The 14,545-nt window shown below is 47.1% G+C and overlaps 7 protein-coding genes across 7 annotated transcripts; 2 read left to right on the forward strand and 5 right to left on the reverse strand.

Annotated features, from left to right (window-relative positions):
- Window positions 1-1,127: 1,127 nt before the first annotated feature.
- UA08_03841 (putative methylcrotonoyl-CoA carboxylase beta chain, mitochondrial) lies at window positions 1,128-2,985 on the reverse strand (the record flags this gene model as incomplete). The annotated part of the gene is made up of 2 exons (XM_020266185.1): window positions 1,128-1,425; window positions 1,487-2,985. 2 exons carry the CDS (start codon window positions 2,983-2,985, stop codon window positions 1,128-1,130), a joined length of 1,797 nt encoding a protein of 598 aa, XP_020121517.1.
- Window positions 2,986-3,146: 161 nt separating this feature from the next.
- UA08_03842 (2-methylacyl-CoA dehydrogenase, mitochondrial) lies at window positions 3,147-4,907 on the forward strand (the record flags this gene model as incomplete). The annotated part of the gene is made up of 6 exons (XM_020266186.1): window positions 3,147-3,483; window positions 3,546-3,633; window positions 3,693-3,787; window positions 3,850-4,085; window positions 4,159-4,436; window positions 4,496-4,907. The coding sequence occupies 6 exons, from the start codon at window positions 3,147-3,149 to the stop codon at window positions 4,905-4,907; spliced, it is 1,446 nt and encodes a 481-aa protein (XP_020121518.1).
- A 712-nt stretch (window positions 4,908-5,619) lies between these two features.
- UA08_03843 (hypothetical protein) lies at window positions 5,620-6,637 on the forward strand (the record flags this gene model as incomplete). The annotated part of the gene is made up of 5 exons (XM_020266188.1): window positions 5,620-5,682; window positions 5,760-6,001; window positions 6,062-6,262; window positions 6,333-6,397; window positions 6,459-6,637. 5 exons carry the CDS (start codon window positions 5,620-5,622, stop codon window positions 6,635-6,637), a joined length of 750 nt encoding a protein of 249 aa, XP_020121522.1.
- Window positions 6,638-7,138: 501 nt separating this feature from the next.
- UA08_03844 (Ras-related protein RSR1) lies at window positions 7,139-7,950 on the reverse strand (the record flags this gene model as incomplete). The annotated part of the gene is made up of 3 exons (XM_020266189.1): window positions 7,139-7,565; window positions 7,702-7,779; window positions 7,886-7,950. The coding sequence occupies 3 exons, from the start codon at window positions 7,948-7,950 to the stop codon at window positions 7,139-7,141; spliced, it is 570 nt and encodes a 189-aa protein (XP_020121523.1).
- Window positions 7,951-10,602: 2,652 nt separating this feature from the next.
- On the reverse strand, window positions 10,603-11,525 carry UA08_03845 (hypothetical protein; the record flags this gene model as incomplete). Its single annotated transcript, XM_020266190.1, has 3 exons — window positions 10,603-10,711; window positions 10,783-11,108; window positions 11,181-11,525. 3 exons carry the CDS (start codon window positions 11,523-11,525, stop codon window positions 10,603-10,605), a joined length of 780 nt encoding a protein of 259 aa, XP_020121520.1.
- Window positions 11,526-11,687: 162 nt separating this feature from the next.
- UA08_03846 (hypothetical protein) lies at window positions 11,688-12,285 on the reverse strand (the record flags this gene model as incomplete). Its single annotated transcript, XM_020266191.1, has 3 exons — window positions 11,688-11,765; window positions 11,801-11,811; window positions 11,853-12,285. 3 exons carry the CDS (start codon window positions 12,283-12,285, stop codon window positions 11,688-11,690), a joined length of 522 nt encoding a protein of 173 aa, XP_020121521.1.
- A 745-nt stretch (window positions 12,286-13,030) lies between these two features.
- On the reverse strand, window positions 13,031-14,390 carry UA08_03847 (hypothetical protein; the record flags this gene model as incomplete). Its single annotated transcript, XM_020266192.1, has 4 exons — window positions 13,031-13,612; window positions 13,675-13,776; window positions 13,911-14,221; window positions 14,276-14,390. The coding sequence occupies 4 exons, from the start codon at window positions 14,388-14,390 to the stop codon at window positions 13,031-13,033; spliced, it is 1,110 nt and encodes a 369-aa protein (XP_020121515.1).
- Window positions 14,391-14,545: the final 155 nt, after the last annotated feature.

Consider the following 14,545-nt stretch of genomic DNA (forward strand, 5'->3'; position numbering starts at 1 on the left):
TCCCATGTGATAGACGATGCTATACACGAGTTTGATGGATTTGCCCGAGAGGCTCGGGCATATAGTCATATTGACCAATTCTGCTCCAGCCGGGAAAGAATTTATTTCCCAAGGTTCCATGGCGTGATCACAGACATGACAAGGTCCAGGTTCTCATCTGGTTATGCCCAACGGCGAGCCATCGTGCTGGAAGCCGTCAAACCGAACTTGAGTTCTCAGTGTATCATAGCTGGGGCGACCTCTATCTCCCTAATGTTACCCGGAAGCTTCTCAGATCTGTTTACGAAACTGCCCTTGAGCCCGTTCGAACGGGAGTGGTACCACTCTTTGTTATACGACCGACTTCGTCGCCTGGATGCTTTACATCGGATCGGAATCACCCACGGAGACGTGAGGGACTGTCACTTTAGACTCCCCGGTGACATCTATGATACAGTTTTATATGACTTCTCTGAGGCGTACACGTTTAGTCGCAAGTGGCCTTTTAGAATAAATTCCGGCAGACCCTAGCCGTTGAGAAACATATCAGAGGGCGAACGTAAAGCGTGTTGCACTCCAGATTGAAGAACGGTGTGGAATTCAGCTTTAACCCCCCCTCCTCTTACCAACCATGGCCAATTTAATATGCACTTAGAGCCAATGCCCGGGAGTTTCGTTCTCATCTTATTGAGTCAAATTCAGAAAATGTCGTTGACAATGCGCTCTGGCAAAAGCTGGATGAAGAAGAGAAATCACTTGAGTTGATCATAATGAAAGTTTGGATGCGCCCGGACTGTGATTGCTATCTTATAAAAAAGAAGTACTCAAGTTGTGGATGGTATCAGGTTCAACGGCTACAGAACTGGGGAACAAGCTACGACAGGCGTGCTTGCTCCTTGCCCCGTCTAAGTGCTCCGGGTATATCATGAGGCGTGACGAGTTCCTGCAAATTGGCGACGAGGGAAGAGGGTTCAAGACAACCTCCTGAATGCTACGTCAATACTCGTGGTAATCAAGCTGCATTCTTACTAGAGAAATCCCTTCCGGCAACAAAAAAGAAAGTTATAGCTGATGTGTATATTATGGGGGAGAACCAGGCTTGAGCATCGCTATGGGACGTCAGATATTGAGACTATAGAGTCATTTAACTACATCCTAAAGACACCAAACCTCGTCTCAGCCTCGTCAATCTTATTCTTTCCACCCATCGCAGCCGCCAATCCCATCCCAAGAACCTTTCTTGTCTGTGCAGGCGGAATCACGCCGTCATCCCATAATCGCGCTGAAGAGTAAATTGCCTGCGATTCATGATCGATTCTCGCTTTGAGATCTGGATCGGCGCTGCGTCCTACTGCTTCCATTACTGCTGACAATTGCTCTGATCCCATTACTCCAATTTTGGCATTGGGCCACATAAACATCAGTCTCGGTGAATAGGCGCGGCCGCTACATGTGAAGTTTAGTCATGGACACAACACACCAAGGAAAGAAGAAGATATTGACTTACCACATGCCGTAATTTCCTGCTCCAGCACTTGACCCAAATACTACTGTAAACTTGGGCACATCGGCGCATGCTACCGCCGTTACCAGTTTTGCTCCATTCTTTGCAATGCCGCCCTTTTCAGCATCTGCACCAACCATAAACCCTGATATATTCTGTAGAAAGACGAGTGGTATGCGTCGTTGAGCGCATAGTTCAATGAAATGTGCTCCCTTTAACGATGACTCTGAGAAGAGAATGCCGTTGTTGGCAACAATGCCTACTTGAGTTCCGTAAATGCGCGCAAACCCTGTGACAAGGGTGCTGCCGTAATCACGCTTGAATTCCGCAAATTCACTGCCGTCGACTATACGTGCAATTACTTCATGGACGGGGATCTGCCGGCGGAGATTCGTGCCAACAATGCCACCCAGTTCTTCAGGGTCGTAAAGTGGTTCTTTGATATCGGTGTCTGGGGAGAGGCCCGAGAGAGGAACGCTGGTCTTTGGGTAATTGAGATTGCTAATAGAGCGTCGAGCAAGAACTAGCGCATGTGCATCATCAACAGCAAGATAATCTGTTACACCTGAGATTGTGCTGTGTAGACTACCTCCGCCAAGGTCTTCTGCAGAGACAACCTCTCCCGTCGCCGCTTTGACCAGTGGAGGCCCTGCAAGGAAAATAGTTCCTTGATTCTCAACAATGATTGTCTCATCACTCATGGCAGGAATATATGCGCCTCCAGCAGTGCAAGGACCCATGACCACTGAGATTTGGGGTATCCCAAGCGAGCTCATGCGCGCTTGGTTGAAGAAGATGCGACCAAAGTGGTCCCGGTCTGGAAAAACATCGGCCTGATGCGGCAGATTAGCGCCACCAGAGTCGACAAGATAGATGCAAGGCAGCTTATTCTCTTGTGCTACTGCCTGTGCCCGTAGATGCTTCTTGACCGTAATAGGATAGTAGGTTCCTCCTTTGACTGTACTGTCGTTGGCGACAATCATGCATGTGACGCCTTCAACCGTTCCAATGCCTGTGATGATTCCTCCTCCCGGCACGTCTTCGCCGGGGTAAACCTCATGGCCCGCAAGAGGCGACAACTCCAAGAATGATGTTCCAGGATCAATCAGCGACGTGACCCGGTCTCGGGGAAGCATCTTTCCTCGTGCAATATGTTTCTCACGGGCCTTTTGAGATCCACCCTGTGCGATTTTATCATGTATCTGCGTCATCTGTTGTAGTATCTCATTCATCTGTCGCTCGTTCTCTTTGAAGTCTGCTGACTCGGTATCGACTGCAGTGGGTAGTACTGAGATGGCGTTTGCATGATGCGGGAAGGTATAATTTGAGACCGGTCTCGAATTCTGCGAGCTGGCACTCTTGGGAAACTGATTATAAGAGGTTCTCTTCTGGTTAGCCACTCGTCGTTGCCCTGCGATTGTCGACAAGCACCGTCCTGGTCTGGGGATGAATTTAGCTTCTTGCTCCGCTAGGGTGCGGAGAAGGGAGCGGCGGTTAATCATTGCGGGGAACGACGTGGTCGACACAATCTCGATGGAGTGTCATCTAAACCTGGCGTTCATCTGGGGGGGAGAGAGAGAGAGAGAGAGAAATGTAAACACTGAAGCAGCCTGTGTTTGTCTTGCAGAGCGAAGAGGAGATGCGCAGGTAGTGAATGTGAATAATGCGCGGGCAGCTCCTTCCTAAGCCGTGCGGAGAGCGACGATTGCCGCGTCCAACCGAGCGGGCATGTAACATCAACAAGACAGTTCTGCTCCCCCTCGGCTACGGCGCGAAGTTCATCTTCATTCACACCTTCGCATTCGCATCCAATTTGAAAATGTCCTCGAAACATCTTTCTCGTGTGCTTTTGCGGCCCTCCAGACCACTCCGCTGCGGAGCTGGTGCTTTGCGGAGCCCCGCGTGGAGCCGATACCATTCCACAAAGCATCCCAAGGGTTTCGTTCCACCAACGGAGGAGGAACTGCTAGAGTTACGGGAGAGCGTGCAGGAGTTTACTCGTCAGCGATTTGGTTTTGCCTTTCGTTTACGTTCTTTAACTTACGTTATGGTACGCACGCAGGCCGAGAGATACCTGAAGAGGTCGCCGCCCGGACAGATCAACAGAATGACTTTCCAGCAGAGATGTGGAAGAAGCTCGGTGAAGCTGGGTAAGGCCTGGCTACTGAACCAATGAATTTCAGCACTAAGCATCGTATCTATACAACAGTTTCCTAGGTGTGACAGCAGACGAGGAATATGGCGGCTTGGCCATGGGTTATCAGGCACACTGCACCGTGCTGGAGGAAATAAGCCGAGCTTCAGGTGCGAAGATTCTATTTGGCTATGATTGTTTTTTTTTTTTTCTTTCCTCTGACAATTCACAGGAAGCATTGCTCTTTCCTACGCAGCCCACTCGCAGCTGTGTGTCAACCAACTATCGTTAAACGCAAATCCCGAACAGAAGGCAAAATACCTCCCTGAGCTCATCTCCGGAGAGAAAATTGGTGCTCTAGCTATGTCCGAGCATTCTGCTGGATCAGACGTGGTCAGCATGAAGACAACCGCAAAAGCTGTGGATGGAGGCTGGCTCCTCAATGGCACCAAGATGTGGATTACCAATGTCTGTAAACTCTTTAAAATGCAACCTCACTGTTGATTGATCTTGTGCTGATATGCTTGCTGCTTGTTTACAGGGCCCGGATGCAGACTATATTGTGGTATACGCAAAGACCGAGCCAGAAAAAGCCTCCAAGGGTATCTCTGCGTTCATCGTGGAGAAGACTTTCAAAGGCTTTTCCTGCGCGCGTAAGCTTGACAAGCTCGGCATGCGTGGCTCAAATACCGGTGAACTAGTCTTTGACGATGTATTCATACCAAAGGAGAACCTCCTCGGAGAGCTCAATCGTGGAGTCAAGGTGCTCATGGAAGGCCTAGATTTGGAACGCCTCGTCCTAAGCGCTGGTCCACTAGGGTATAATCCTCCATGATAAAGGGAATTTTCTCTTCATGTAGCTAACATGGATGGTGTAGAATTATGCAGTCCGCTCTTGACATTGTCTTACCTTACACTCATACTCGAAAACAATTCAATACCCCAATCGCTCACAACCAGCTAATACAAGGCAAACTTGCAGACATGTACACCAAACTCGCCGCCTCTCGCGCATACACCTACGCTACAGCCAAACAAATTGACGAATCCAGCGCGAAGGGCACCGCGATTATCCGGACTCAGGATTGTGCAGGCGCAATCCTGTATGCAGCAGAGCGCGCCACAGAGTGTGCGCTAGATGCTATTCAGCTTATGGGCGGCAATGGCTATATCAATGAAATCGCAGCAGGTCGGCTGTTGAGGGATGCTAAGTTGTATGAGATTGGTGCTGGTACGAGTGAGATTCGAAGGATGGTGATTGGGAGGGCCTTCAACAAGGAGTATGCCTAGAATTTTATCGTCGTACATCGAATCATACCACTGCTCTATGCAGTCATTGGATGGTCCCTTAGTTCTCTAATCAGCCTTTATAACACAAGCTCCTCTCAGAAACTCTTCGTAGGAATATCCAGTTATCAGCTAACGATATAGTGCATGATATTGAGGTAACATTCGGACTTCATCTCACCGAACACCTTTTTCTAGAATGCTCTGCACCATGCATTATGCTACACGAAGTATTGCACATCAGTAACACAAACTGTGCCGTGTGATGGGTTACTTTCTTTTCTCTCTCTCATGGATCTATAACCCGTGACCAAAAAAGCATTTATTTTATGCATGGTAATCTATGATATGATAATCAGCAATATGAGCTGCCAATGAGCTGATCTGGTTGGTTCCAGATCAAGAAGTCCTACGCCACATTTGCCTTGGTATTAATCGATCAGTCAACATCAAATGGCACATGGCAAGATGGACGGACTACCGAGCGACGAGAACTTGAGAACAGACAAAGGACAAAGAAAAAGAAAAGCCAACAAAAAGACTATAGGAATATAAAATGGCGACACATGCTAGACAGTTGTTGTTTTTTTCCTTTTTTTTTTTGGTTGTTTCCTGGCGGGGTTCGTGATTGTATAGTTCCACTCAGTCAAACTCAAAAAAGCTCTATCAACGACAGATTTCCTTACCTTCCAAGGTACCAATTTCTACCAAAATCATGCCTTCATTCTTGATTACTGGCGCAAGCCGTGGCATCGGACTCGGTTTTGCCGCTGAACTGGTGACCTCCCTTTTCTTTGCTTGTCGTTGATGGTTCTGGGGAGGCAGGCCTCTAGAAGCTAATACACGAGTACATAGCTGAAAGACACAAACAACACAGTCATCGCCACTGCCAGGAACACCGCCAATGCAACTGGCTTGCAGGAGCTCAAGGCTCAGAGCAAGGATGACCGACTCGTCCTCCTCGACCTTGACGTTTCAAAGCTCGAGAGCATTCAAGCAGCTGCCAAGAAGGTAGAGCAACTACTCCCTGATGGGCTGGATAATCTCATCAGCAACGCCGGTGTGAGTTATAGTCCGGCGAAGACGTTCGAGGAACTGTATGGCTTCATTCAATCTTATTTACATTCGATTCGTTGACGTAGCTGACGGTATTTTAGGAACATTGAAGATTACACGGCCGAGGTGACATTCACAGTCACCACGCCACTCATGCTGATGCGCGAGTTTCTTCCACTGCTCCGAAAAGGCGAGGCAAAAAAGGCCCTGTTTGTCACCTCTATTCTGGGCTCAATTGCGACAGCCGCGCATCTGAAAAACCTCATGAACGCATACTCCGTCGCCAGAGCCGGCTTGAACATGTACGCAATAATTGTTGACTGTCATGCACGCAAAGAGTAATTATTAACGAGAAGATGATAAATTGTCTAGGTTGATCCGCAAGTGGTCGCCAATGCTTAAAGACGAAGGAATAACTGCTGCTCTGATCCACCCTGGTGAGTAGTACTGACAGGAAACTTGGATGTAACCACATGTCACTGACTTTTGCAACCAAAGGTTGGGTTAACACCGATATGGGTGATCAAATCACAGAATGGGTTATGCAGAACAATCCAACCCTAGAGAATCTGTCCACCGAGAAGTCGGCTGCTGAGTGCCTGAAGGTTCTGCAGGGCATGACCACCGAAGATGCGGGCACCTACTTCAGCTATGATGGCACGAAACTTCCTTTCTAACGAGCTCGTTCCTATGTATGCAGTCAACTGGAATTTTCCATAGCACTACCTAGCCAGGACCGGATGCCTTTGGAGTAAGCCTAGCGTACAATTGGTGAGGCGTATGTCAAGGTAGCTAAATGAGTCGTTATGTAGAATAATCCGTATCGCGGGACTTTTCTTCTACATTTCTGAATCTTTCACTTGGTGTGTACAAATGCATATTTTTATATATGAACATATAGATCGAAATAAAACACTTTTCCGTATCGTGAGATAAGGTCAGGAGCCAGCCCAGGGGATTCCACCATGAAGGAATACATGTAGTTGTAGATCATGGATAGAATCAATCGTTCGTATAGGAGGTATAGTATAGAGGTATATATGTCGTTTGGAGTCAGTCGTTGGTTGATCATGATGTGGAAAAAGAAAGAAAAAGTCTCGCCTGCCCATGTGTTATTCGGACATCAACATGATGGCAATCATGAAAGGGCGGACAAGAAAGAAAAATCGAAAAAACTTTCAGATAACAACGCATTGTCCTCGTCGTCGATAAGATCTTCGCTCTCGTTTCCGTGGTTCGCGAGTAGGCGTTTCTCGCTTCCGACTTGGCACTTCAAGGGATCGCAGTTGAGATGCCTGTAGATCTTTGCGAATAATCTGTCGACACAGATCGATAAATACCTCGTTAACATTTGCGCGACGACGGGCCGATGTCTCGTAGTAAGGCGCATTCCCCCAGCTTTGCGAAAGCGCAAAGGCGCGAGCTCGCGAAACGGCGCGATCTTCTTCGAGATCAGACTTGTTGCCGACAATCACAATGGGGACTTTGGTGTCGTCCTTGATGCGGATGATTTGTTCGCGAATTTCGGAAAGTTCGTGGAGAGAGGACATGCTGGTGATCGAGAAGACGAGGAGAAAGCCTTGTCCTTGTTTCATGTACAGTTCCCTGTTTTCGTCATTCGGTTAAATCAGTTCACATTTAACATTCGATTGTGCGCGGAATTACCTCATGGCAGCTATAAAGAGCGATTGTTAGTTCGAATTTCCAATCAATCAATTTCTATACGATGAGTCGAGCTTACTGAATTGTTCGGTTCCAGCCGTATCGAGTCTTGTTCAATATCAGTATCCTCCTCACCTTCGTAATCGTGATGCGAGCGCTTGTCATATAATACGTACATTTCTAAGATACATTGTCGACCCTAATGAAAATTTCCATGATTAGCTATATGTAGTCTCCAAGTATTGACGGATCAAACTACTCACATCAACCTCGATTTGTTTCCGATATGAATCCTCAATTGTTGGGTCATAACTCTCGATCCAGACATTTTGTACAAATTGGGCTAGCCACAGAAAGTATCAGTCGACGGACATTTAACTGCGCAAGACCGGAAGAGATCCGTACCTGTGAGACAGCTCTTCCCAACACCTCCTGTGGCTTGTTAGAAATCGTGTGCTTTTTCTTTTGCCCCTAGGCAGACATACCCGCGCCCAAAACAACTATGTGATATTCCCGTCTATGTTGTTTTTTCAAGTTTTGTTAGCTAGATCCAACTGCTCGCGGGGGTCGTGCTTCTCACCGAGGCTGCATTTGAATGAGATATATGCTTGTTCAGAGGTGGAAAAAGTAGTATAAGCTCCACAGTCTAGGTACAAAACGGGTCCTTGTAGAATATAATCAAAAACGGCGTGTCACAACGCAATTGTAACGCGTGGTTGATGGTGGCTCAGGTCCACTGGAGGTGAGCCCTGCACGATCGACTGTCAACGGTAACGAAGGAATTGATAAGTAAATACACGGCAGCAACCCCAGGATTCTGGAATGGATGACGACTGGAAATCGATCGATTGATGGCAGTAAAATAGAAGGAGTGGTTGTCGAAAGAATAGCCGGCGTGGGCACGCAGTGGCGCTTACTGGCAATTGATGCACGAGCCGAGGACTAGGATGGACGATGACCAAAAAAAATCAATTGGAAGAAATGAACTCAGTGATATGCAATTGATGACTGGGGACAGTCAATTGCACGAGATTCGAAGGATTTTGCGAAAGGCACCGTGTGCGTCCTTTCTCAAGTGACGTCGAGTTCGTCGACCGCGGTCAGAGGCGAAGGAAGGGAGACGAGGGTCCGTGGACGCGAGCAATTCCGAATGCAATGAATGTCTGTTTTATGACGCTTTCCCGGGCTTCCTCTCACTCTTAATTGAACAACAATGACAGTAAAAACAATGATAGCTCGCGGACGGAGACGTGAGGAGGAGGACGGAGGGAAGAAGCGATACGGCGGTGAGGAGAGGCTTTTCCCGGAAAACTTCTCGAGAGTAACGGGCTGAGCGAGGAAAAGAGAAAAATAAACGGGCGAAGTATAATTACTTTTTCTATTCTTACTTTCCTTTTTTTTCCCTTCTAACTTTTTTTTCGCAAGCCGCGTTTGGAATTTAATATCGGTCAATTGAGAGTTGGGGGCACATTGGCAGTCTGGCTGGCTAGTGAAGGCCGCGGCCCAAATGGGCTATTATAGCCTATACTATGCTATAGCAACTTAAATTACTTGGGTCTTAAGCTGATGGCATCATTTGCATGGCATGGTATGACCCAACAATCAGTCAGGTACCCATACCTTACTGTCACTGCGATATGTCGCCAAAATTACTACTGCACATCGACATCTATCCCTTACAACGAGGACCACGTCGAGATGCCGGCATTTGGGGGCTGCCAGCAGATTTGTGCCTGGGAGAAAATTGTGTGATAGCTTCTACATTAAGCTAGGGGGAAAGAGGCAGTTGGGCTGGCCGATTTATCTCGGTTGATTGCAATCAGATATAAGCCCGCCCGGTTCCGGGGCGTTACGATTGGCGCTTTGCGAGGGTGATAACACTGTAAATTTATATTAATATATATATACAGTGCTTTTTAAAGGTATGGACAGAGTCAGGAAGAGAGGAAGCTGTGATTTATATATGCCGCCAGAGTTACCAATGCGTTGTACTACTGCAGGTGTCGAGATTGCATAAGCCAGTTAACTTCGTCCGATTTAAAATCATATACATATATAGGGTACTATATATTTCAAGTAACACACGAATTGAAATACGTGAAAGAAACATTTAGAATTAGATAGTAGTCTGTTGTCTTTGTTAGATATGCAAATTGCATGAGCTAGCCCTAACTCCCAATTCAAGGCACAGCCAGCATAACTAAAAGCTACCATTAACTGTAAAAAGGTAATCAGTACATACCATATAACTAAAATTTAAGTGAATATAGAATTATCTGGTGATCTCGGCGTGTTAGTTTATTAGAAATTGTATCTCAGCTAATGTATTAGTTCAACCTAGGGCTTACAGCTAGCTACTTTCGATCAACTAGCATATATTATGCCCAAGGGCGCTCGAGAACGAGATCGCAATATCGAATTTCAAAGGGCGCTTTAACCAAATTGAGTGAAGTTTGGGTAGAGTGAGAAAAACAACTTAGATAGACTTCTACTTCAGTAGCACTGTAGCAGTAAAATCCATGAACCACCAAACCGAGCGAAGCTGCTAAGCCTGATGTCAACTGATTGAATACCATTTTGTGCAAATTGAATGGTTATATCGAGTGAACTTGAAAATGGATTGACTGGTTATTACCTATGCACGTATTGTTACATACATTGCGGTGACACGTGGTCTGCTGTGCCCTAACTGGAGAGTTACCTAGGTAGGTAGGTAGCCTTGGGAGGCCCATGTATACCGCGATGATAGCCGTTCAAGGGTATTGATTCGAAATCTACTGCTATTTCATTCATTTGCGCAGAGACATTCACGCTGGGAGAAAACTTGTCCGAGCCATCTATCTTCCTTCTCATTCTTTCATCCACTGTTCTTTCTACATTGGTGCATTCTCCAAAAGCAGATAAATATTTTACAAAGGATTATCACAATAAGATACAACGAACTTTTATCTTTCTATGCTAATTTCAAAAGCTCATTTGCTCAATCCCATTTCGGCGCCTCATAGTCAGGGAAGTAGGTCTCATGAATTCTCCGCGCATATTCAAGCACATTCGGCAAGCCGCGAATCAATTTCGCAGACACCGGCGACCTATATATTACATGTACAATCAAATCAGCCATGTTGATTGAAAATTGAACACAGGAGACAAATAAACTTACGCATCGCAAACCAATCCAGCAACAATAAACCCAAACAACGCCGTATCAGCCTCTGAAGGCTCCTTGCCACCCAAAGCCCAAAACAGCTTCTGACCAGAGGCCGTCTTGTGTCGCGCGTCAGCAAGCAGATTGTCAAAACTACTCCAGATCTTTTCCCGGAAGGAATTAATCTCGTCGGCGGAAAAGCGGCCTGTGCCCTGGCCGTGGAGAGTGGCATTGCATTGGCGCCAGGCTATGTATCCAATCACCACGCGCAGAGGATAGGGGATAGAGGCCATGATGCCGTCTCGCATGGTGTAGTAGTTGTCATTCCATCGTTCGACGGCCTGCGTTATCACATAGTTTAGTTTCCTCGCTCTAAAGGGGGATGTTTGCCAAGAGTCTGTCTCAAGCCATACGTTATAGAAATAGAGCTTATCTTCCAACAGAGCCGTCAAGGCCAAATCAATTGCGGTTTCTGCCGGGGACAGTGCCTCGTTCAGATCGGGTACTATGCCGTTCTCCTTTAACAGGTCACTAATGAGCTGGGTGTCTGAAAAGAACTCGGCGTCGACAATGTCTTTGGATGTGTTGAGGCTGATGTATGGAATCTTGCCGCGGGGCCCGGTTCGTGGAGACCCTTGCTCGATAGTATACGTCAACCCGGCAAAGCGTAGACGAGCCTCGAGCTTGATGGCGAATGGAGACCAGACATGGGCTGCTGTTGTTGGGAAACCGCGGTAGACAGTGATGGTGGGAGTCATTTTGATCCTTATTTTTTTTGGTTCTCACACGTCTACTATAAATTATTGGTCGAGCAGTGGAAAATAGTAACAATCAAAATCAAAATCAACTACACTTTGATCTTTATATGTATCTAACAGCCCGAACGAGATCGGCCTGTGAGACGCCGACAGAGCGATTGTTCACTGTTGGTTTCGCTTCTCATTGGAGCGCGCATCGGCCAGGGGAGACGCGACGCCGCGCACTAAACAAGCGCATAACTATAAATGTTGGATAAACTTGTAAAGTTACATACCATTCTAATTCCTAATACTTTGTCTTATACAAATGCACACTATGGGACTAACGTCTAAAGTCTGTGCGACTACCATAGTCAGTCTTCTCCACGTTGCGCCCGGCCGAAACATCATACGTATTCCTCAATCCCTGACCGTATCCAGTGCCCGTGTCACGGTCAGTTTTCCTGGTAGTATTGGTGTTGGAGACGTTCACAGCCCCCTCGATGATCTCGTCGTATCTCGAGCTGCGCGCCGTGTCGTCGTAGGCAGCTCCCGTGTTGGTGCGATGTCCGCCATACGTATCTGAGTTTGAGCTGCGGTAGCCTGAGATGTCGGTGTTGCCGTACGTGGCTGTCCCAAAGCCCGTGTCTGCCAGGCCCGTGGTGCCGTATGCGTTGGCCGGCGTGTTGTAGATGGATGTGTTTGCGCCGGTGAGGTCCGTTGTGTCGGTGGTTGGGTGGTAGTGGTAGGATTTTGCGTGGTAGTCCGTTGAGTCTGCCATTTTCTCTCTTCTCTTTCCTTGTGAAGATACTCATGATATAAATCGAAACTAGTAAATAGCAGTGTTGCATTTGCCATTTATAAACCATGCGCTGCACTGACATCAACCATGTCCAAAAGTCGCCTGCTTGATGTAATCAATTAGGGCATTGTTGCCGCCACGCCACAGAATTTTTTGCCTTAACGATAATACGGTAACTTCGTTTAATTCAATGTAATTTCAATATAATTAGGAAACTAAAATACAAGTCATCAACAGGTCATATATTTTCAACAGAATTATTTCAGCTTCTATACCATACCAAACCAACTAAAACCAACTAAACGCCATATCACGAAAACCTGTGATGACCCCAGCTCTTGCAGCAAGAATAGAGCGTGGGGAAATTTCGAAAAAAGATGTATGTACGATAGATAATGTAACGTTTGCGTAAAATGAGACAGACGCTCTCTCAGTGACTTGAATAAACAGGTCGACATGCTAGACACTTGACGACGAGTTGTGTGATCAACATGCAGTCGAAGACACGATGGTGCTGTGCTGAACTTCTTTGAGCTCGCAAAGGGCAGATGAATGTAGGGTAGTTGACGGGTTCTGCGAACGCTGGGGGTGGCGGGTATCATAGACAAAAAACCGTTCGCTGCGCTGTGCTGGGCTGTGCATGCAAGAATACAAAAACAAGGAGTCGAAAAGACATTTATCGAATTAGTCTGGATTCGTAAGCTTTTTGTTATAGAACTACATGTTAGCATGACAACCTCAAGAAGGACCAGATGATAAAAAGACGAACCCTCAAAACAGGACGAGAATAGTCCTCGTCATCACGAAGAGACACTGCGCTTTGTCGATCTCCGTTAGGATATAAAACTGCATTCTTTTTCATACGGTTGTCGGTAAAAGCCTGGCTCGGACTGAGATAGTCTACCGGAGAGGTCGGCGAAGTTTCATTATCGGCCGGACTCAAGAAATTACGCATAAAGCTCATTTGTGAGCCGCGGCTTTGGCGTCGCGTATCAGTTGTACCGCCTGCAACACTGCCGCCGTTTGGAGATCCCGATTTCTCGGTGCGATCGTCGCCACGACGTCCGAAACAGAAAAACCACAATGCGAAAGCGACGGCAGCTCCTACACCCACAAGCGATCCGATGACAATTCCCGCAATTGCTCCCCCACTTAATGATGAACTCTTGCCCTGGTTTGACGAAGACGCAGCGCTAGAGGTTGCAGACGTGTCTGAGACTGTAATGGTCACAGGTTGGCCAGCCTCAGTCTGGACAGAGATTGCTGGGGAGGTGGTCGTGGTCGCTGGATCGGACGTAGAAGAGCTCTATGCATGGCAAGGTCAGTCTTGCTCAAGCATCGGTTTTGGCCTAAAAAAAAATTTCATACAGAAGCAAGTGCAGATGTAGTAAAGGTCGTGCTCGTAGGATCGGACGCAGTCACAGTAACGGTTTCAACCAGGGGGGTAGATGTTTCAGTAGCCGTACCCTCCTGTGCGGTTGTTAAACCAAATACTTACGGGATCGCACAGAGCCACCTTGGTATACAAGAACAAGAACACATACAAAAAAGGTGGCAATAAACGCGCAAGGAAGCAATATTTATATCAGGGATTCACCACTTACCGAAGACGAAGAAGTAGAGGAAGAAGATGATGATGATGAAGCCGTGGCAGTGCCGGTAGCATCGGTGGTGCCAGTTGCTGTTCCTGACGGCTCAACATTTGACATGGCGATGTAACCGTATAAGCCTTTGTCCGTGTTGCCGCAAAGATCGGATGGATAGCCGGGACACGAAGTGTTACAATCCGAGGTATCGGTCTGCGAAGCTGGAACATAGTCTGAGCACCAGCAATCTTTGCCCTGAAGGACGGCAAAGGCATAGTCCGCATTGCATTGCGTCTGACAAAGTCCGTTCGATTGATATATGCTCCTTTCTAAAAATCAGGGTTAGTATCAAAGATGGAGGAGGATATAGTAGGCCATCGTACGTAATGTGCTCGCCGATGCAGTGTTTTCGTCTGAGCAGTATTCAATGGTCAATGCAGTGACCGATGACGGGCCGAGTAAAAGAGCAGCAGCAGCTATTATTCGTAGACACGCCATCTCTTTCATCCCGGCGGCTATTCTTCCCCCCTGTAAAGCGTTGTGTGGACTGTCAATCAGACTGGCTTCTCATCGAACAATGATCCAATTAGTTTGTTTTCAATCGAAGATGATGGGCAGACCTCGTTGGTCTTTCGGTTGGATGAGTTTCCCGG

Source organism: Talaromyces atroroseus (assembly GCF_001907595.1).
Source record: "Talaromyces atroroseus strain IBT 11181 chromosome Unknown scaffold_3, whole genome shotgun sequence".
Lineage (NCBI taxonomy): Eukaryota > Fungi > Ascomycota > Eurotiomycetes > Eurotiales > Trichocomaceae > Talaromyces > Talaromyces atroroseus.